The sequence below is a fragment of the Aptenodytes patagonicus genome, chromosome 3, assembly GCF_965638725.1.
Source record: "Aptenodytes patagonicus chromosome 3, bAptPat1.pri.cur, whole genome shotgun sequence".
NCBI lineage: Eukaryota > Metazoa > Chordata > Aves > Sphenisciformes > Spheniscidae > Aptenodytes > Aptenodytes patagonicus.
In genome coordinates, this window is record NC_134951.1 from 24,624,273 (window position 1) to 24,646,259 (window position 21,987).

At 41.5% G+C, this 21,987-nt stretch overlaps 1 protein-coding gene across 4 annotated transcripts; it reads left to right on the top strand.

Annotated features, from left to right (window-relative positions):
• Nucleotides 1–14,162: 14,162 nt before the first annotated feature.
• On the top strand, nt 14,163–21,027 carry CLN8 (CLN8 transmembrane ER and ERGIC protein). 4 transcript variants are annotated; one of them, XM_076332888.1, is made up of 3 exons: nt 14,163–14,338; nt 15,741–16,405; nt 16,834–21,027. In XM_076332888.1, exons 2-3 carry the CDS (start codon nt 15,863–15,865, stop codon nt 17,146–17,148), a joined length of 858 nt encoding a protein of 285 aa, XP_076189003.1. In that variant the 5' UTR covers nt 14,163–14,338; nt 15,741–15,862; the 3' UTR covers nt 17,149–21,027. The 4 variants fall into 4 exon arrangements, with proteins under 4 accessions (XP_076189003.1, XP_076189004.1, XP_076189005.1 ...); XM_076332889.1 differs by having other exon boundaries at nt 14,163–14,313; XM_076332890.1 differs by lacking the exon at nt 14,163–14,338 and adding an exon at nt 14,771–14,821.
• The last annotated feature ends 960 nt before the right edge of the window (nt 21,028–21,987 follow it).

Genomic DNA, 21,987 nt, shown 5'->3' on the forward strand with positions numbered 1-21,987 from the left:
CTAGAAACAGAAACTATTAAATACCACAAATCCCTGCAATGAAGTAGTCCACAATAAACATTGTTCACATATTTAAAATTGATATTTGATTTATTGTGCCCAAAATACATTTATAGGGTTTTTTTTCACTATCAATTTTGTCTCCTCTCTCTTTTTTTTTTCCCCTCTGCAGAGGCTTGTAATGTACTGAACAGAGAAGATGTTCAACACTACACATTAAACATTTGCCTGACAGTTTGATTACTCTACCACATTATCTGGGCTCTGCTCACTACCTCTGTCCTCTCAGCTATACTCTCCTCAAATATTGGCACTGGTCTTCATACACAGAAATATTTGTATTTTAAATACTCTCCAATGCAAAATGTCCTTGGATTTTACAGGGCGTTTTTTCTGTCCTCTACTTCAGGCAGTTGTGAAAAGCATGATGTAAATCATCTGTGGCACAGCCTTCACAGTCCTCAGATGGTGCTTAATGATTGCACAGCATCTCATAAAACAGGACACAAATGTTTTTATGGCTATGGACTTGTATGGGCTCAATTCCATATTTCTTCCGAATTTAGTACATTTCTGCTGAATTAGCTTCTGATCTCTTTTCCCATCCTATTGTGCATCTGGCAAGAGGTCTGGGCTAAAAGCAGATAGGGCGTCGAGCCACTTCTTCCTTCAGGGTTGTCAGCCCCTGGAGAAACATCACTCAGCTGTTGAGAAATGCTAAATAAGAAACACAAGTAAGGCCTCACTTGTTGTGTAGCTTAAATTTTGTTCTTCATGTGAAGAAGGAGCTCTTTTAAGCATTAATTTTAGAAGATTTAAGATTTAGCTGCAAAAGATTCCCTTCAGACCATCTCAAGCTGTTATCCTGTCAGCAGGAAGACAAACATGCTACCAACTGAGCTGTCATAGCCTGCTCTGAGAAGTCAATCTTTAAGCCACTCTCTTTCCATCTTTTAAAGTAGTCTTATGCAACCTGACCTGTCAGGAGTGAGCAGGCCAAAACATAGGAAAGGAATACCAGGGGGAAGGATTGAAATACTATGGCATGGAGATGCTGGGAGAAGGACACCAGGAGCACTCACATGGCTTTGGATAAAGGGCCTTGTAAGAGAAAAGGTTGGTAGTTTGGCAGCAGAGGTTTGGGGATGGGGCACAGGGAAGGGATGAAGTTGTTGTGGTAGGGAAGAGAAAAGATGTTGAGGGTGTTACTTTGCAGTAGCAGAAGAGAGGGGAGGTGGACACTGAAGTGAGGTGAGAGGGATTTGAGAATTGGGCCTGAGGGTATTGCAAAATGGAAGAAGGGAGTAGACATGACAGGAGTATTTATTAGACAAGCCTGATGGCACTGATCGTTGTCAATGCCCTCCCCATGCACACACAAGCACACTCCCAACGCCTTCTTCCTGGGCAAACAGCTACTGACAGTGCAATGGTGCACATTAACATGTTTGCAGTAGCAGGTCAGCTGTCCTTTCTGTTGAGTAATTACTGTTCAGTGACAGCGAAAACTGGTTTATTCCAGGATGAATGTTTTCTGTTGAGTGGCTGCTGCACTGTAGATGGCTAACTGTTCATGGGACTCTAGTGGTGGTAGCCTGGTGTTGGTAAGCTGAAGACCCTCATGTGCCACCTGGTTATTTAAATTGCCTTCTGTAAATTTAGTTGTAATTTCTGTCTAAATGTCCCTGCATTCCTACTGCCTGGAGTCTTCTGGGCAAGACTTATACCACACTTGGACCAGTCTGCCTCACATTTTTTCTGCCCTCCCTAGCTGTTCACACATCATCACAGCTCAGCTGTTTTGATATGGTTCTGGCATATCACGTCACACTTGTTTCTGTGGTTCCTTCGGCTTCATTAGTCTGATGTCTGTCTATGAGCTACTTTCCTGAAAACAAAGAGATTTCAGTTAATGCTATCTTACGAGAGCGAGCTTTTTTAAACATAAGGTTTTCTTTTTAATAAAATAGCTATACCATGTTTTCTTGTCCAGAAGTGTTGACAGTACTTAAAAATGTAGTTTAATGGCTTTATTTAAAAATATGTGCACGTATAAAGACTCTTTTCTCTACAAATACATACCTTCTACTGCCTATTTGCATGTAGGTAAGTAAGACCCTCCGTGTTGTGTCAGACCAAAGGTCCTTCAAAGATGTTTTAAGTTCACTGTCTTGTCTTTCAGGAATAGACTATCAGAACCCACAAAGCCAATTACAGCTGAAGAATTGTTTAAAAATCTATCAATTCTCAGCTACAGCATCTCAGTTAAAAACTGCACTCAGGTAAAGAGGCTTAACACCTACTTATGTGTCCAACGGGAATGCCAACTGGACACATGAGCAGGCACACAGTGAATTAGTGGGAGATCAACAGCTTGATCACATAGGGAATGTCTGCACAGCTACCCTCGTCAGAAGTATGACTATGACTCCAGGCACAAAGAATATAGGACATACCTCCACAACAGCATTCAGGAAACAGAAATGTAGAAAGAAATTTGGAGATCATTCTGGTAATCTTTGTGTGCAAACAGGGAGCTAGAAAACAGAAATAACATTTTCATAGTATTTTCCTATACGTTGCTGGTAAAACAACAAAGGAATAAAGATTCAAAAAAACCACAGATGAAAACTACATGTTATAGATTGCTTAATCATCCTAAAAGCATGATCTATTTAAGTGATCAAAGATTAAAGGCCCCTTGATCACAATTTATAAATGCCAAACCTAGCTGTTGAAGGTATAATGAGATTCAGTGGTTGGGACATAAAGCTAAACTAATTCAGACCATAAATAATGCTCTCATTAGTTATCTGTGTGCATACTAACTGATGAAATAATCTATCAAAGATTGCCCATCATTAAAAAGAATTAAATCAACATTGGATTTTTATTTGATAGACATGCTTTAATTCGGCAACATCTATTGGGCTTGAAGCAAATTAATTAAGGGATGTCCAGTGACCTGTGTTACTCAAAAGGCTGGAGTAAATAATTGTAAAGCCTATATTAATCACTGAGTTCTTTAATTTATCCACTGCAAATAACAACCTCATAGCTTGGTTATGTGTTGCAAGGCTTATGTCTTGATTTGTTTAGCCTAATCACCATATCAAGATATCCTTTGCACAGGATATCTCCTTCCTCTCACAGCCAGCAACAACCCTAAAACTGACCACTGGAACACATCCTGTCCTCTAAATCATATTGCCACCTTTGTCAACAAGCCCTCACGGAGGTCACACTGGAATCAGATAGGGACATTTTCACTAGCACTGTTGTCCAAAAGGATTACAAAGAAGGTGACATTATTTAGGGCTGTAACTATATCCTACTGAGACATGTCCCATGATGGTTTTATTACTGTTGCACTTTTTAAAATGCATTACAGCGCAGCCTGGGAACAATGTGCTCATTTGTCAAGATAATATACATCTAAGTGTGTCTCCTGTTAAGCTCACAGTCAGGCATTTCTGAAGCCTAATCATCACTTTGCCTTATTTTTGGCTGGGGGTGATTCACTTAACCTCTCTGTGGCTGTGTGTCAAATGACAATAATAATCTGCTTTCTGGGGGCTTGAGAGCATTAGGTAGCATTATGTAGTGCGCTGTAACTTGAAGTTATATCTCAGCATTTCAGAGAGATCAGCATAGTGACCTGTCTTTCACCTGTATAGGTGATGACTGTGTGTCATCCAAGACAACTCGGCTTTAGTCTGAGGAAGGAACATTTCTTAGCAGTGAAGGTATGCCCCGTTCTTATACACCAAATGGTACACTGAAGCTCTGGGAATTGGACAAAAGCATTGGCATGGCTCACCACACTTATGTGGTAAGCCACCATACCATAATGTTTATATGGACTACTCTCAGCAGTAAGATTTCACCCAACACTTTTATTACAGTTTGCTATTTCTCTTTCATTAGTTACTTGCTAGCAGCTACTGGCCTCACATCTGGCACATATAGGTAATAAGGATTGTATTTTCAGGGAGAAGACTGTTTCAATTTGCTGCTAGTTTTAGCCAAACGACATGCTATTTTGCATTTGGTGCAATGTTGGGTTTTTTCTCCTGCCAATTATAGCCACATCACACATTGGCCTAACTTAAGGTCTACGGTGTACAGATTTGCTCGAGGAGTTCTCTTTTGTAAAGCTCTTACGCTGTTTTTGCTACCATTAAGGACTGATGCTTTATGAATCTTTTGCATATGGAATTGTGCCAAATGGCAGTCATGGAAGTCACCACTAATTGTGGAGAGCCAGGCAATGGACACAGCTCCTTCTCCAGCTCCAGGCTTTGTCAGCTAGAAGGCCATCATGGCTCTCCTGCCAGACGCTATAGTTCCCTGCCGGCTGTTAGCTGAACTGCTTGCGGAATTGTTCCTTACCCACATGGAGCTAAATATGGCAGGTCAGAAAAGGGTTACTGTTCAAAGTAACCCAGCTCACTTTGATGGGCATATAAGCAGCTCAGGAGCAGATTAGAAGGGGCAATAAGCTGCAACATGGATGGTGGGGGAGAGGAGAGGTGTTCAGCTGAAGACAACAGCTTCTGCTAGCACAGCCAGATCTTGGAGTGAACATGTGTCCCAGCCTTAGTTTTGCTTGATTTCTCATCTCTCTAAAATAAGGAGCACCATAGGAAGTAGGATTTTCCTCTGGCAGCTTCTACCTATCCCAATCTCATCTGCATATCTCCCCATTAATGCTGAATTTTAATTTGCCCATTGAGCACTCTAAAAGCTCCCTTCTTTGTTCTTATTCACTCCCCACTCACTTCTAAAGACACTGGCCTTGATCATATTGTGACTTCTGTTATGCAGCAGTACCACTCTAATTAGTACTTGAACTCATTCCTGACTGTTACTTTGGAAGAAGCTGGCGGTATTTTTTCATTTCCATTTTTCAGGTCTGTTAATGAAAAATTCACCTTCTGTGATAGACGAGGAGTTTGCAAGTGACAGTAACTCAGGTCACAAAAACTTCATTTAATAGATTGCATTTAAGTGATTTGTTGCTATGGCCAATGTATTCACTTCTTTCATGCTGCTTCCAGCTACCAATGCCAGCTCTGTACTGAATACAACATGGAGAATGGGGAATGTGTAACTACTTAAACGGGGTAAAATAAGAAGTGTGTATCTGGATCCTTATGTTTGGGCTTCAGGCGAAGTTAGTATTTTATTACTTATTGCTGTTACAATATGTTGTTGATGATCAGATTTCCTCAGAAATCTGTCATTCTGAAGTACTCACAGTATTTTTTTGTCTTTGAGTTTATCCTCTTCAGCAGTGGTAATGATTAATCTGATTCTCTTGGCATGCAGTTTTAAGTCCAGTGACTTCAGCAGAATGAAACTATAACCTTACCAAATGGAAACCTATTGCCTTGTCAGTGCAGAGTCCCTTCATATGTGCTGAAGGATTGAATGCTCAGCAAACTCTTCTAAAATGATTTCACGAGCACACCTGCTACCTCCTTGGTAGTCAGTTTGATTTCTGGTAGTGTAGGTAAATTTAGGTTTCATTTTATAGGGAAAAGTGAGCTCACTCACTTAAGACCTGAAGGGAGGTTTCATTCTGCACAGCCATTTCACCCCTTTCTGTTCCTGAGCTAGAAAAATGTTTCCTGAGGGATCTCTTACTTGTCCCCTAGGAAACCTGGAATTGCCTCCAGACCAAATCAGAATTAGAATTACTTGGCAGCTAAAAGCTAGTTTCTGATAATAGCCTATCTGTTGGAGATGCTGGAACAGCAGAGACTCTGCACCTTGCCACTGTCAAAACTGTCTCCTTATAACACAGGTGTTTACTAATTAATTGGCTGCTTCTGCCTTCAGTTTGTTCTCTTTTTTTTCAGACATTTATTTCATTTGGATTCCTTATATGTAAGATATTCCTGATGCGTGGGGGTTTTGGTTTTCTTTTTCAAATAACTGGCAAAGAATTAGGGCCATTGGTTTCTGTAGCTTGTGTAAGCAGGTATCACCTTTCTGTCAATTCACAAAAATAGCAACTTCAGTACAAAGTTCAGTCCAGACTGTCACCTTTGTAGAAAAAAATGTACTCTGGTTATAGTGAAGACCTCTACTATAACTCTCAGTGGGGCTTTTGCCTTATTAACATAATTGAATGCAAAATAATGTCTTAGAAGATATAAGAAGTCTAAGAATCAGTTAAAACAAATATTTATAGAATGGGGATCCTTTTTTCAAGAACAAGAAAACCAGGCTGACTTCACAGTTAGAGAAGTTGTCAAGTTCTATGCAAGTGAGAAGATAGTGTCTAGTAAGAAGTTAATCATTACACTGAGGCCTGCTTTATTTAGGAGTCTCCATCAGCGTAAAACTGCAAAATTATGCAGAATATATTCTAATTGTCCTTGTGCTGTATTTTCAAATGCCTAAGTCTTATGAAAGAAAAGGATGCAACAAACAATAACCAACGCCCATCTCTGACATACTGTGCGCACCTAGTAAACAGATAAAGCGTTGTGCTGTAGCATCACCATTTTCAAAGAAAGGAGGGTGGGTATGTAACTGTAGCACAGCTTAGCCTTCAGACCACTAAAAACTGGCTCCTTCCATAGCCTGCTGGTCACCAGTGGGGCTATGCTGCAGCCTAACCCTTTGAACGTGAGGAAATATTTACACATAGATTTAATAGATTACAGCCTCAGTCCACAAAGACTTACTCATGTTTTTCACTGTAAGAAATCCCACTGAAATCTCTATAAAGTTCGGTGTGAACTTTTCTGAGAACTAGGCTTGAAAAGCCTGTTCGTGCTTCTGAGTAGCCATTACTAATCGCAAAATCAAATTGTTTTGAGAGAAGCAAGGCAAAGGAAACTTGTTTCCTGTGATTTTTCTGCCATAAAGTTCTCTCATACTTCCGAAACATATTACTCCCGTCTGTCTTGCATGGTCCTTGGCAACTTGCAGAGTGAGCTGCCCCTGTGGCTGCATCTGGCAAGGTGCTGTTGGTTTTGGGCTATCTGTGGTAACTGATGGGCCTGTAGCCAAACAGGATAGAGAACTGTTGTTTTGTGGCGCAGCCTTTCTTTTCATGGGGTACTAACTGGGAGCTCCTTTCTACTGATTTTTATGAAACTTTTAAGAACATATTTACTTTGGATGAAACCAGCCAACTGGTTCAAAAGGTACTATGAAAATCTCCTGCGGGCTGATGTGCAAGGGGTAAGATTACATAAAACCTTATTTCCTTTAAATTTTATCATTTTTTGATAAAAAAAATTCCTTTAAATCTCCTTCAAATACTTTAAAGGCTACTATAATGGGTTATATCCATAACCTGTTTTGATTTATTTCAGTGGCGTTTTGATTAAGCTTGCAAGAAATAGGAGAGAATAACTCGGCAGAGAATTCTCTGCCACATTTCTCTTTCTTGTCTTCTCACCCTTGAAATATATTCTTTCCCCTCTGTGGATATGACTCTTGTGAATGGAAGGCCTTAAGTTTTACCCTTCACATTTAACTGATGAACCCACTGTAGTATGCAAGAATCTAGTGAAATAGTGTAAAGGCCAGTTTACATTTTACTGAAAGTGAATATTCAGGAAGGATGGAATACAAAGAAATGGAAAAAGCCCACACAGGGCCTGACCATGAATTGGTATACATCAGTTCAGTGGTCATGTGCTGGATGATGCCTTCTGTTTCAGCACACCACAGAGTTGCCATAATGCAGTACGTAGCAGACTGTGATGAAAACTCTAGGCTCATTTAACACTGACAGATTTGTGGCAGACATCAAATGCTTGACTCTTGACCACTGCATATGAACCAAGCTTTGGAGAGAAAGGAGGTATTAGGAAGGTTTTTCAGCACCAGAGGCTTAGTTAAATTACAAACTGTATTAACTTTTAAAAGAAACTGGATAACTGCTGTTTACTTACATTAAAACGGGTTTGTAGAATGTGTTTTTAGGAATACCTGAAGTAAATGGTTAGAATCTTCTTATTCTAAATAAATTTAAATAGACTACGTAAAAAAGGATTTCCATCTTTTGCAAGTCTAGAATAACCTGCCATGAAAGAAGCTCATTCTCAGCTGCTGTTTTAAACATCTCCCAACCACCCCTAGCAATATGTTTTGACAAACTTATTTTTTATTTTAATTTGTTCTCCATTTCTAATATTAATTGTCACCTTATACTGTTGTCATTATTGCGCAGTACTGCAACTTGTGAAATACCTGAATATCTCCACTTGGATGAAGCTGAAAACAGGAAAATAGCTTGTCACCTTCTGTGCTATTTACTGCTTGTGGACTGCGTAGTTCACAAAGTCATTTAAGCTGTTGAGAACCTTGTCAATATGATAGATTTGCTGTCATTTTACTGAAATCCCCAAAAGTAAACTTATTAGATTACTGACTGAGGCCACAAAAATGTTCCCTGTTTCTGCCCACCATTGTCAAGCAGCAATTGTAAGGTCCTTGACTTCATCTCAGATAGTTTCCATAGGAACTGTTTGAAACTGTCTACAAATGCAACTGAAAGATGGTCTGAGGTGGTAATCTGGGACCAAACCCTTGGCAGAGACCCACACCTAAGCCAGCCACTGACTGCTCTGTTTCTAACTTGACAATCATCATTTTGCCTGCTGGTAAAGTCCCTAGTTTCTATTCACGTGAGACTACCTGGAGCTAAATAAAACTCTAAAATGATAAGCATATATTCCGTAAGACAGACACAGGATTTTCCTTTGATTCCTGAAGAGGCACTGGAGGTACCTGTGTGAGAAAGGAGAAGGAAGGACTAGAGATTCTGGGTAAACCTGAAACACCAGTTAGACTAACCTTCATGACTACAGCTGTGAAGCAAGAGCCTAACTACTGAGGCAGAATAACTTGTTCCAGTGAACGTTGTTAAGACATGTAGCTTGGTGAGGGAGGAATAAAAAGGTTCAACTGCAAACCCAAGCTTGTATCATCACCTCATGCTGCTTACCTGAAGCCAACCAGAAGCAACCAAGGAACTTGCATTCAGGACTGGATACAGTCGGTATTATTCTTATTTATTATTCCTATGGGGTAAAAGAAGTGGATATAGTGTCACCAGTGATGCTGGGCACTAGGAGGTGAAAATCCTCAGGGAGGAGCATAAAGAGGCATTGACTGGCCAGCGCTCTAACAGAGTTAGGGAGAAGAGGGAGAAAAAAACTATATGATGACATGTATTTAAGCAGTGATTCAAGAGACATGTTTATGGTACATGGAACATAAAGAGAAGCTTGCAAAATGGAAAGAGAATAAGAAGGCTTTGGAGTGAGGTGTGGACTTAAGGAGACAAGAGGTGGAGCAGCAACATCTTATGCATTGCAGATTAATTGAAGGGCTAATGGGAGAGAGAAGTTGAGATTTAGAGAAATCGCTGAGAGAAATGGTTGGACCAAGCAGGAGAGAGCTTGAGAGCATCTTATATCAAAATAGGATTAGAAGAAAAAAGGGTAGGATATCTTGCCTTGAATGGAAGTAAAAGAATGAGAAGGGAGGAAATACTGAAGGAATAATTGCCCAAAGGCTGTACTTGGTGAGGTCCAATTAAGCAGCGGACAGGGAATGGCCAGACGTCACTGGGTCAGCATGGGTATGATAAACATCCTGAACTGTGTCTACACCCAACAGAGCTTTTTTAGTGAGACTGGGATATATGGCACTACTCAACAGTGGTTGTATACCTCCAGCATTTTCCTAAAATGTTCATATAATAAAAAGAAATGGGGGATAATCTTGAGAGGGACTGAGCAAAGAATCTACGGTTCTTCCACATTATTTGAATTATCTGGAAAGATTCAAGCAGGCAGAAACAGCCAGTTTCATTGCTGCTATTTTTCCCACAACCAGTAGCTCAGAGTCTGGATGCTCAGCAAATCTGAATTTTTTAAAATTTTGACAATATCAAGTTTCTTCAAGGAAACTATTATCACTATCTGTTCTGGAGCATAAGGAGTTGATTAACTCATTTAAAATTGACCATAAGTGAAATAGAACAAGAGTTTGTAGAAACTAGTGCTGATCTTCAAGTATTGAGGAAAGCAAACCAGCCTGGGTAGATGAGTATGTTATACAATGTAAAGACTTTCTGAATCCTTGGCACACATGAAAGCCTTGTAATACAGGTTTTCTGAAAGAAGTTGAGTATGCTTCCTATTAGCTGAGAGGAAAAATGCCTTAAACAAGCATGTTCAAAGTGCTCCTTGGAATAACTGTAGTTTGCATGTAGGAATACTGCATAAGTACTTGTTGGACAAGAATCAGGGGACCTTTGAGAGTATGTGTAAAACATTAACAAAGCAAGATTACACATTTGGTATTGCCACAGAGTTCCTTGAGGCGGGCATGTAGTAACCTCCCACAGACTTGAAGCAAAGCTCCCACAATTAGTAGTAAAGCTCCCATAGACTTGAACGCAGACTGCAGATTAGTAGGTGGTAAAAGAGCAAATTTCAGTTTAAAAAAGAATTCAAGAAGCATGTTACTGAAAACATACGATTACGTGACAGGTCAGCACAAGCTGTGCATATATGCATGGATCCGTGTCTGTAAATGTGCAAGCTTTTCTAAAACTTTGGAAAGAGAGGGCTAAAACCTTTTGAGAAGTCACCGAGGTCTTGACTTTTAAAGTAGCAATAGACTTTTCATCCTCTGTTGGGAAGATTACCAGCTCAGGTTTTATTTATACTCATAGGACTTAGTTCAACATATAGTACCACTGACTACAAGTTTTTGGTACTCTGGAATTAAAAAATGAATGAAGATAACCTAAGGCAGTAACTTCAGTTCCTTCATATGCTACTCAGAGGTTGAGACAGAGCTATAAAATGATCAGAGAACAGCCTCATCAAGGCAGGATTCCTTCCAGTCTCCATCCCTCTGCTGCTGCCACAGATAATTTCTGGCCACTTCGCCATCAGGTCATGTCTCCTGCAGACAGAAAACTCCCCTCTTTTGCCATAGCAAAAGGCAGAATTCAGGGTGGCTTATTCTGGACTTTTCTGCCCCTATATGTCCAAGGCAAATCTTTACAGGATAAACAGTTGCCTGCAATGGATGGATTAATTTGATAATGGGATTGAAACTCCTTTCTTAACCCACCCCTAAAACACATTTCTCAATTCACTGCCAATGGCAACAGAAGCACTAGTTGGCTGTATTCTGTATTCCCACCACACATACACACAAGCACTCATACATGTCCTATAACAGTCATCCTGCAACCTCTGCACAAACTGTAGGCTCCCCTCTCACTGAAGGTCTCACTGGTTGGCCTTGTGTCCTCCATACACATCTCCCAAGCCTCTGCCTTTAAGGTGCTCTCACACCACTGAGAGGGTGCTAGTCTGCCTCTGAAAGTACAGGGAGCAGGAGAAGGACTTGGGATCGCAGCACTCTGTTTTGGGGAATGAAGAAAATAAAGGTGATAAAACTAAAGACATATTTAACTATCATCAGCTATCTGTATATTAGTAAATACAACAGAGGAGCTACTGATTCATTACTGCGTGCAGTATTTAATTATTAGTATGCTACCTGGAAGAAGTTTGGCCTGTGCCAATTAGTACTTTTCTAGACAATTCCTGGGTCCCATTTGAAGCAGGAGTCCGGTCAAAATGACCTTCTGAAGCCAACATTTCTTTTGTTTTGGGAGATAGTGTGTGCCAAAATCCTATTCAATGGGCAGCCGGGAGGTATCCACCCTGTTTCAAAGTAAAAGGCAGCCCCCACATAGGGGGCTGTACAGGTATAGCCATTGAGGTAACAAAACACAGATATTATAAAGTGCAAAAAAATGATGTTCAGTTCTCGACTGCAGGCAAGCACTACCAAACCAGTACAAAGAGGCTCTTAGCTACAAGGGGCGGATCATCTAGACTGCAGGCAGGGCTCCCTGCCTGGAGGTGCTCTTTGCTTTTCCAGCCGTGGCATTCTGAAGATGCCGAAAAAGTCTTCCAAAATCAAGACAGTGCATATAGTCAGGAAATTTAGCTTTGGACAGGGCATGCTGTAGCATCCAGAATGGCTGTAAAAGGGAGAACTGAATATGACATAATATGGAAGATGAGCCTCACTGCAGGAAGAACTATTTTGAAATACTTGAAGTGATCATAATTACCATAATGAGGCACCTATTAAAAAGTTGTCACTAAGTATGGTTGTAGTATCAGTAGATTCAGAAAGTAACACTAAACTATTACATCACAGCTATGGCTGGTAGCAATTAAAAAATGAGATTTTGCTTGAGAAGGCATGAAAGGCAGTGAACAGAAGGAAAATCCCCAAGAAAGACAACAGTCTATCTGTGATCTTGTTTTTTACAGTACGATCACAGTTCCTTATGTGTAAGTAAAAAAATTTCCTTCCTCAAGGTGTTACAATTTAAAGGAATTCTTTAAAGACAGCTATGGGAAAAATAAAATTAGGGGAAGCTAAAACACATGCCCTTGGTGCATCGGCCCCATCATGTTACTTGGGACAGCAATTTTTTCCAGCAGTAGCTCACCCAGCTTTTGCCTATTCACCTTTCTCATCCTTTTCATGTTACCCAGGACGGGTCCGGCATCTGTTAGGGAACAGAGGTTATTAAATGAATATCCACCACTGGCTAGGAAGCACTTCTCAAGTGACAGCTCCTCTTATTCTTCTATTTGGCATCTCTCAGGCCCTATAGCCCTTTTTCCCCTTCAGAGCTCGTAAACGGCTCTGAGCGTATCCCAAAGCTTTGCAAACAACTTACTCTCGCTTTTGTGCAAAGATGAATCCTTCTGACTACAAGACCAACTTACTAGCCCATGTCATTAGGATCTCTGTCACTTGATGATGAGTGTGCTCTTTGCATGAAATGAGTATTTTGGCTGAAATTTCTTGCCCTGCATTTACTGCTGAGCCTGGGCCTCCTGGGCAGAGATGAGGTTACCGGTAGTGAAGTGGCAGGTGTGCTCCGGCATGTGACTCACCTCAGTAGTGTGAGTAGCATCTGGGTGTGTGGGCAAGGCTTCAGCCAAATCCTGGGGACTGTCTGTAAGAGGAGCTCGGAGGGAAGGTGTAATGCCTCACACCCAGCACGTTAAAAGGAGACACAAGCAGATTTTGTTCCCACAGGTTTCCCATAAAGAGCTGAGGCTGGCTGCCCGTATCTAAACTACTGAACAGATCTTACTTTTCACAGAGCTTGGATGGGGTCCGTCAGGGACAGGGTTATCACATTAGCAATTAAAAGCACGCACAAACCCCCTCCTGCCCAGTTATCCTACTATGGCAGGATGCAGTTTTCCACAGGGAATGGCGGCACTTCCCTCTCCCCGGCTGGAAACCGAGCACCTGTCAGACTTCCAGGACCGATTTACCAGCTCAGGTCTCTCCCTACAAGTAGACCCAGCTTAGGATTTCGGCTGTTCTAGGCCAATCCTTCATGTAAGAGAAGTTGTGGCTTGATTGTATTTTATTTTTTGGTCATTTTTTGGTGGAATCACTTGGTCCGTTATGGGACTGAGCTTCTCCCTGGTGAAACTTGCAGTCACTGCCAGCCACGCGTGTCGAAGCCAAACTAAATCCCGGGCGCAGGGCTGAAGCACAGCCCAGTGTGGTTTCCGTGGACCTCCGCCGGTGATGCTCGCAAGACCCAGCCAGGCTGAGTCACCGGGATGACAGCATCAATTTTCACAAGTATGGAGAGAATCATGTAGCAGAACTCTGTGACATCCATTTAACAATTTGCTGTCTTTAATGAAATTGGATAATTACAGGTAAAGGTACTGGCTATGGCATCACTGCTACTTTTTTTTTTTTTAATTGTTGAACAGGCATCTGTTAAATATTATTAACTTTTCAGTGGTGGTGATGAGCCTGCTGTTAGGTGAGGAAAAACACCTTGTAAACAAGGCTGCCTTCTGCAGAGGCGCCGCGATGCCGACGGACCGGGCCCTGCCGCCCTGCCGCTGCCTCCCGCCCCCTCGGACCGAGCTCCCGGGGCGCCTGCTTCCGCACCCCCCCCCCCCCCCCCCCCCGCCCAAGTGGTGTAGCCGCGCCCTCCCCCGGAGGCGCCCGGTGGTTCGTGCCGCCGGGCCAGCGCGCAGGGGGCGGGGGTGGCGGCGGCGTGTGGCGCATGCGCGGAGGGGGGGTGTATGGCGGCTGCCCAGCTGAGGGCGGTTGTTGTGGGTACCGGGCCGGGTCGGGCCTCCCGGGTCGGGTCGGACCGGGCGCTCCCGGGAGGCCAGTGAGGGCGGCTTGCCGCCCGGGGCAGTCCCGGGGCCAGGAAGGGCCGGCCCGGCATCGCGGGCAACGCTGTGGGTGAGGAGCGGCGGGTGTGAGCGAGGTCTGTGCGCCGGGGCCGGCCCTCCAGATCTGCGTGAGGGGCTCGGCGGCCGCGGGGACGGGGCGGGAGGGCACGGACGGGGACGGGGGGGTGTCGCTGCCGGTGTTTGTGTGGGGGCGGAGAAGCTGTCGCGGCCCTGCTGGAGCCGGGGCTTGCCGCAGTGGGTCGAGCTGTTCAGGGCCTGGTCGTGCCATCGGATTAGTGTGTTTTACTCCGTTTTTCCCCTGGGAGATTGGGAGGGGTGGGGGGGAGACGCTGCTGGGACTCCACCTTCGAGTCCGTCTTGTTAGGCGTGGGGCCGTGGGGCGAGCGTAGGGCCCTCGGACCGGATCTGACAGTCCGTGTGTCCGTGTTCCGCCCCCCTCCCTCCCCCCGCACCCCCACCCCCCCCCGCTTTGGAGGGAGGCATCTGCGAGCAGAGGCCAGGGTGAGCAGGTCCCTGCAGGATCTGGTTTGTCGTCGTGGCATTTGCTGCACGGTGAAGTAAGGCGGGAGCCCACCAGGGGCTCTGTACTCGGTGGTCGTTGCGGCTTTTTCATCTAGCTCTCACCAAACTCCCGAACGCATTGTGGTTCTGAGCATTTACAGGCTGCCGTGGGTCTAGTGGTCATGTTGTTATCGCCTAAATCGTTCATAAAATGAGCTGCCATTCAAATATTTCAGTATTATCTGGCTTTTCCCACCCCGCAAATCTTTGTTTTTGAAGTATGGTGTGTTCAGGAAGTTTCAGCTAACTTGAGGAACTTACTGCTGGGCTGTTCAGTTAATTATGCTGATGTTGTTAATAATACACACTAATGTTGCTTGTCTGCATTCCATATTCTTCTTGCATTTTTGGAATATGTTTTCTTTTGGAAAGTGGTTTAATATTCAGAAACTGATTGCAAAGTCTTGTTTTGAGATATGATCCTGAAACCCCTTTTCTGTGTAAGTGGTCCCACTTACTGGATTAAGTTTTTGTAGTTTTATGTCCTGGATCTGTATTTGAGGTTCTGAATTGCACACAAAGCCGTAGGAAGTGGTGGAAAATCAGTGAGGGAAGAGCAGGGGAGTCAGAGAATAATGGAGTAGGAGAATAACTGCACACTGCTGTTGAAATAGAAGTTTCATAAGTAAGAAAACAGGGTTTGCTTCTTGTATTTTCTCTTCCTCTTTCTTACCTTCCTACTTTGCCCTCTTCAGCTTTTGTTTCAGTATATTACTTTGTACTAGTACAGATTTTGCAGGTCAATTGTTAATCTTAAGCTTTTTTTGTCTGTCTGTCTACTTGTCTTTGGGATGACTGTGCCTAATGGCAACGGGACCAAAGGTGTAACTGCAGTGGAAGTGAGTTCTCTATGGTTTAGAAGCTGCGCGTATGGATGACTTAAAAACTCACTTAATTTTTTTCTCCTTGTTCCAGATGGAAGAGTTCATGGTTTCTGGTTTGCATAATAGCAGAGGCTGAATACGCATAAAGGAGACTATAGTGCGGGTGAGAAGTGTCAAGCCCCTTGCAAGGCTTTGCTCTGTATAAAAGAAGAAATGAATCCTACAAACGATGATCAAGTGTTTGGGACAATTTTTGACTGGGACTATCTCTTATGGGAAGTTCGTTTGACATTTTTAGCTGCTGGTTTTTTAATCTACTTGGGAGTATTTCTTCTGTCTCACTGGTTGTCTTCATGGATAAGTAGCACTTATCGTGCCTTGTATGCAAAGGAGAAGGTGTTTTGGAATATGGCGGTCACACGTGGTGTGTTTGGACTTCAGAGTTGCGTTGCTGGGTTATGGGCTTTGCTCATAGATCCTGTTTTTCATGCTGACAAAGTGTATTCACAGCAGAAGTGGAGTTGGTTTAACTGTTTAATAGCGGCTGGATTTTTCTTGCTTGAAAATGCAGCTGTTCACATGTCCAACGTTATTTTTAGAACATTTGATGTGTTCTTGGTAGTTCATCACTTGCTTGCTTTTGGTGGCTTGGCTGGTCTAGTAATTAATGTGAAATCTGGACATTATCTGCCTTTGATGGGAATGTTGCTGGAGATGAGTACTCCCTCAACATGCATTTCCTGGATGCTTCTAAAGGTAAGAACGTGGTAATTCTCAAATTATGTTTGTAACAGTTTTCATGCATCTCGCTTGTCCATAGGTAATCTTGTGTGGTTTGTCTAGATAGCTTTTCAGCAAAACTGCGTTCATCTAACTGATGATATCCATGATAACCTGCTGATGATATCCATGTGATAACCTGCTTTTGTCGTGATGATATCTCTATAGTCCTCCATATAGGTTTCTGTGTGATGCTGTGTGCATGTGGATAGTGAGATGGTATAGATTCATTCTGAGTTTGGGATGCCATATGCATGTGGAATATCATAGGTTTACATGGAAAAAATGCCTGGGAGCATGTGTACGTGAAAGCTGGATATTTGCATTAGTTCTACAGATTCCTCAGTTCCTTATCTCGAAGTAACAATCTCACTTCTGCATACTTTCTGTTCTTGTTTTTCTAGGCTGGCTGTGCCAATACCTTCTTCTGGAAGGCAAACCAGTGGGTGATGATCCACCTGTTTCACTGCCGCATGATTCTTACTTACCACATGTGGTGGGTGTGCATTTTCAATTGGAATTCTGTGATGGAAAATCTGGGACTTCTTCATTTTATTGTTTTATTCTCAGGATTATTTGCTGTTACACTAATACTTAACCCATACTGGACATACAAAAAAACTCAGCAACTCCTCAGCCCAACTGACTGGAACTTTGAAAATAAAGCCATGGAAAATGGAACATTAAATGGTGAAACACATCAAAAGAAGAGCATATAACACTGAAACAGCTGTTTCCTAGTAAGATAGTGGGAGAATACAATGCGAAGTAATTCTTTGCCCATGAACTAGAAACTTTTGCAAGAAGCTCATTAACACAGTGATTCCTTGCTGGTAGTATTCTGTATGCATCAAAAGTATTTAAAAGCGTTGTTTGTGTTTCATATGTGCATACACATAAGATCTTCAACTTCTTAGTAATGAATTACCCTAACAGTTTTGTCAGGTAGGACAGTATTTCATGATTTAGTAGTGACATGCTCTCTAATGGTATCCTTTGTCCTAATGCTTCAAAGTGGCTTTACAGTTAATTTGTCTATTAAGCTCAGCTTGAATCAAGTTTAGCTTGAATCGTATTTCTCATGTGGTGGAGATACTGATACTGGAAATTATGTTAAGTTACTTATTAAGATCAATTACGACCCAAGTTAGGTATGCATGGGTACCTAGTTCCTGTGTGCCATTAAATCATTCCAAGTGGCTGAATTGGTCACGTGGCAGAATGCAGTCATGGCTGGGGTTTGGGTTGGTTTTTTGGTTCTTTTTTTTTTCTTTTTTCTTCTAAGTGCACTTGAGGAAGAGGAAGATAATTGTTTGAGTGTTCACTGTCGAAGTGAGCTGTAGTTTCCAGGTTGCCCTCAGTATGGTAGGAGTTCATATCCACCACAAACTCATGTGGGGATGCAGGTATTCGTTAAGACACGTGGTCTAGCTAGGTAATCATAGTGGTCCTTTCTGGACTTTAAATCAATGAAATGTAAGAGGCAACGACAGAATGTTTGGCTCTGTTTCATCCTTGAAAAGATTGCTGGTTGGTTGATAAAATTATTTTCTTTGTAGGTCCCACATGAGTGGTCATGCAATTAGTTCCACTAGTCCTCCTGTTATGGTTCCTCTCATTTTTGGAAATTCTCTTAGTTTTAGAATCTGAGGTGACTCCTCTGTGGAGGAAAGCCCATATCACCTCCTTTAGGAGTTCAGTTGTTCTTTTAGTATTTTTATTTTACTTAGAATAACATACAAAGTGACGCTAACAATCCTTTGCACTTTATCTGCCACATCACTAAATCTTTCCTTGACGTAAGGAATAGGGTTGCTTTTTAGATAGGGGCTTGGCAAATTGTGGTGGATGTTCTCCCAGTAATAGTCTTGGTCTGACGGTTCCTGGGTGAGATGTTGGACAGTGGACGAAGGTATAAAGATCACGATAGAAGACAGTGACGCCTAGTGGCAGGAGAGCCACAAAGATATTAATTAGTTTTGGTGCACTGAACTACTGAGATAAAAAGCCTGCCGTTTGAAACTTTGTCGTATATTGTGACGTGACTGCTGCAAAGATTTATTTTCCAAAGTAGTAAGACTGGGAAAGCCCAAGCTGTGAAGAATTTTAGGTCAAGGCATGTGTTACAGGCTTTGTGTACTGATCGGTGGTGGAGCACATTGTTTTAAATGTGTAAGGGAAGCTCTGTTTGCTGTAAACAAGCCCATTTTATTAATTTTTGGTGGGAGTGTCTGATTTTGTTCTGAGCGAAGGGAGGAAGCTAGTGTTCAGGTTGCTGTGTGCCCTAACTCACTTTGTGTGAGCACAGAGTTGAAGAGCTGCTCTATGAGGGAGAGGAAACTTCTTACTATGAGGTCACAAATGTATAGCCAGATCTTGTTGATAATGATGAAGTGGTGAATATCTGAAATTGCCCATTCACTACTAGGCTGAGAGGGTCATAGTAATTTTACACAGCAATCCTATCTATTATCCTGCTGATATTCAATAGAGAAAATCTAAATTTTGTGCTACCTTCCTACTTCTAAGCAGGCCAGAATGAGGTTGCAGTGTTTTGGCAGTGTCACCTCTCTGGATGCCATCCTATAGAAAAAAGCGTTCTCTAAAGCTTGAAATTGCGTACCTCTCCTGAGGGGCTGTGTGGGGGAGAGTAATGTTAAAAGTATTTTAGAAGAAAGCAGAGGGATGAATTCCTCAGAAACAGAACCCAAATATGTGATCCAAATGTATATCATGCAGAATCCAAACCTCACTTGCAGGAGTTCCAGGGGGGAAGGCAGAGGATAAGTCACCAGATATCAAAATGATGGTGTGCTCTATGCAGCTTAAAACCTAAAGGTTTGGATTCGATAAGACAAGGTAATAATTATAAAAAATCCCCGCTACAGAATTCTGAAGAATCCTAAGAGAAAACAGAAGCATCAGAAGAGAATAAGTTTGGGCCAAGTGTGTAATTCTTACAGTGGCTGGCTAAAGGAGGTGAAGTTTCTATGTGCTAAAATAAAAGAATTTGGAGGGTTGGGGTTAGTAGTGAATTTGAGACTGAAAAAAGAGATTAGGTGTGGTACAAGCAGACAGGTAGATAGTTATGTCAGTGGCACCAGACTTCAAAGTTTAATATTTTGTATTGTGTAATGTTATTAAGTGGATTTTAAATCTTTCATTAAAAGTATTTTTTACCATAATAAGGCAATCTTTTTAGTATGCATCTTAGTGTGAGTTTTTTCACGCAAAGACTGTTATGGCATATCTCAAATATTTTGCATGTCTTAACTATATAATTAATAATACCTAAAAGCACCTGTTAACCTGGATACTGCTAGAACAAGAGAGCTATGCAATAAAGCAAATAACAGCACTCATTTTATTTCTGTTGTTTTGAGGGGCAAGGGGATTTTACAGTCCAGCTAGAAATATAACAGGACATAAAAATACAGACAACCTTTCTTCTTCATCTTGATGGCCTAGAGTTGGAGTTACTAGTTCTGTTACACAGAGCCTCTTTTTTTTTTAAATACTCGAGTGTTTTCTTCACTGCCTTTTGGCTGCTCCCTTCAAGAGGATTTTCTGGTTTATGATTGTGGATGACTGTCTCATTGCTCTGAAAATGACTTAAAAAGCTCTCTAAGTGTGGGGTTTGGTGTCTAATTACTTTTACAACTAAGTGCTGCTTTTCAACCCAAAGGTAGACTAGCCATAGCTTGTTTATAAATTTTGTTAATGTGAAACTAATCCCAGTCCTGTTGGGCCTCTCTTATAAGGCCTCACCGCAGTCCGATGTAGAAAAGTTCACAGTCAGCTTCAGTAGTGGCTGGGTCTAGGTCACAGGGTGTGCTGCTGCTGTGATTTGGAAAACTCTTGCATAATATGTTTTTGGGTGAATTTTTTGTTTGCCTAGGTGACTATTGGAGACTTCATCCTGCTTTCTTGTTGGACAAGCTTATTCAAGGAGTGCTGTTTGTGTCACCTTTCTGGCTGAAGCTTTTCTTAAAAAAAAAAAAAAAAACAAAACTACAACCCAAAACAAACAACAAACTATGATGGGCGTGGGGGTGTTTGGTAGTTTGTTTTGTTTTTTTTTTTTTTTTAAAAGAAAAATGTCTGATCTAAGACACCCTGGCCAGGCATCTGGTTCTTACTGTCTTCAAACAGCATTCCTAAATCACAGTTTGTGTTTGCCTCCATTTGTGTCCTGTCTTTATGTTTTTTCCAAAACCTGTCATCGTTTCCCCTCCCACCTACCAATTTTTCTATAATATTTACTCTTACTTGCAGTACTGGTCATGATCTTGCAGCAGTCACATGATGACGGTGATGTCTTTGTCTAATAGTTTTCAGCACGTACTGTTGGGCCCTTCTTCCACTAAATACTCATGTCCAAATCTTTCAGGTTTTTTTGCTTTTTCCTGATAACACTGATTAAATATTGATGTCATGTACAATTATAAGACACCTTTCTTAACCTCAGGGAGACTCCCACTTAAAGTGAATTTAAAAGTGTTAAGCAAATTCAAGTCTGCTCTTGTACAATATAACGGTTGTTGAATGGTACAGCACCTTTACACTGTGTACATAAATAAAAGTATTTTATTGAATAATTGTCTACCGTGAGTTTCATTTACTGATGAAAATAATGCCTGTTATTTTTCACTTGCTATTTGTAGCTTAAACAGTTTTTGCAGTGCATGCACTAAAAAGGTGACTTGTTTATTTTGAAATACTGTGTTAAACTTGACAAAGGTAATGTCATATCCATGGAAATAGCTATAAAACCTTGTAAACTAATGTCCCTTCACCAACATTTAACACGTTATTAACATGAGCATGTTTAGTTACATGACAAAAACACTAGAAGCTGCGCTATATGTAAGTATGTGTTAAAAAGCATCACTTGGAAATGACCCTTCTGGCTTGTGTATTTGAAGTGTGTGGTCTATTTTTGCATTAGGCTCTAACTGTGAAGACACTTCATGGTTTAGTATGAGCCACCTTACTTTTTTTTTTTAAATTTGTCTCGTTGCTAAATAACAAAATACAATTCTAAGCATTGAATGTGTCTTGCATGGCGCTTTGCAGGAATTAATTCCTGATGGTTTTTAGCATTAATGAGTTAAAGGAAAATAGCATCATTACTGGCATTTTAATTATTCTTGTAAGAATGCACTGTGTAAGCAACTGGCTGGCGTAATTTTGCTAGCTGCCTCTGCAGTGAAGTCCCCAAGATTAATTGAAGCAGAAGTAAGACGTTCATGTGTAAAGCTCCACTAACTATGGAATGTGTGTGGGTACAGACTGGGATGAGAAAAACAATACATTAGAGTATTTGTATGAATAAAGTCCTTTTTTTTGTAAATAATCTGTAAAAGGAATTAAAATGTTATTAATGTTTTGCTATTTAGATGTTTTCAACTAATAGGTAAATATATTTTATTTAGTAGTTCTTACCATATTCCCAGAAAAGTATGAGAACATACTTACGCTGACAGTGTTATTCAGCAATTACAATCTTTGATCTTGTGTCATGGCACTGGTATTTAAGTTGATAATTCGGAACAAAA

Excerpts from the sequence above, each read along its gene's own strand:
- CLN8 (XM_076332888.1), top strand. The coding sequence starts at position 15,863 with ATGAATCCTACAAACGATGATCAAGTGTTTGGGACAATTTTTGACTGG. Across the intron at positions 16,406-16,833 it reads TTTCCTGGATGCTTCTAAAG|GCTGGCTGTGCCAATACCTT; the intron begins GTAAGAACGTGG and ends TTGTTTTTCTAG.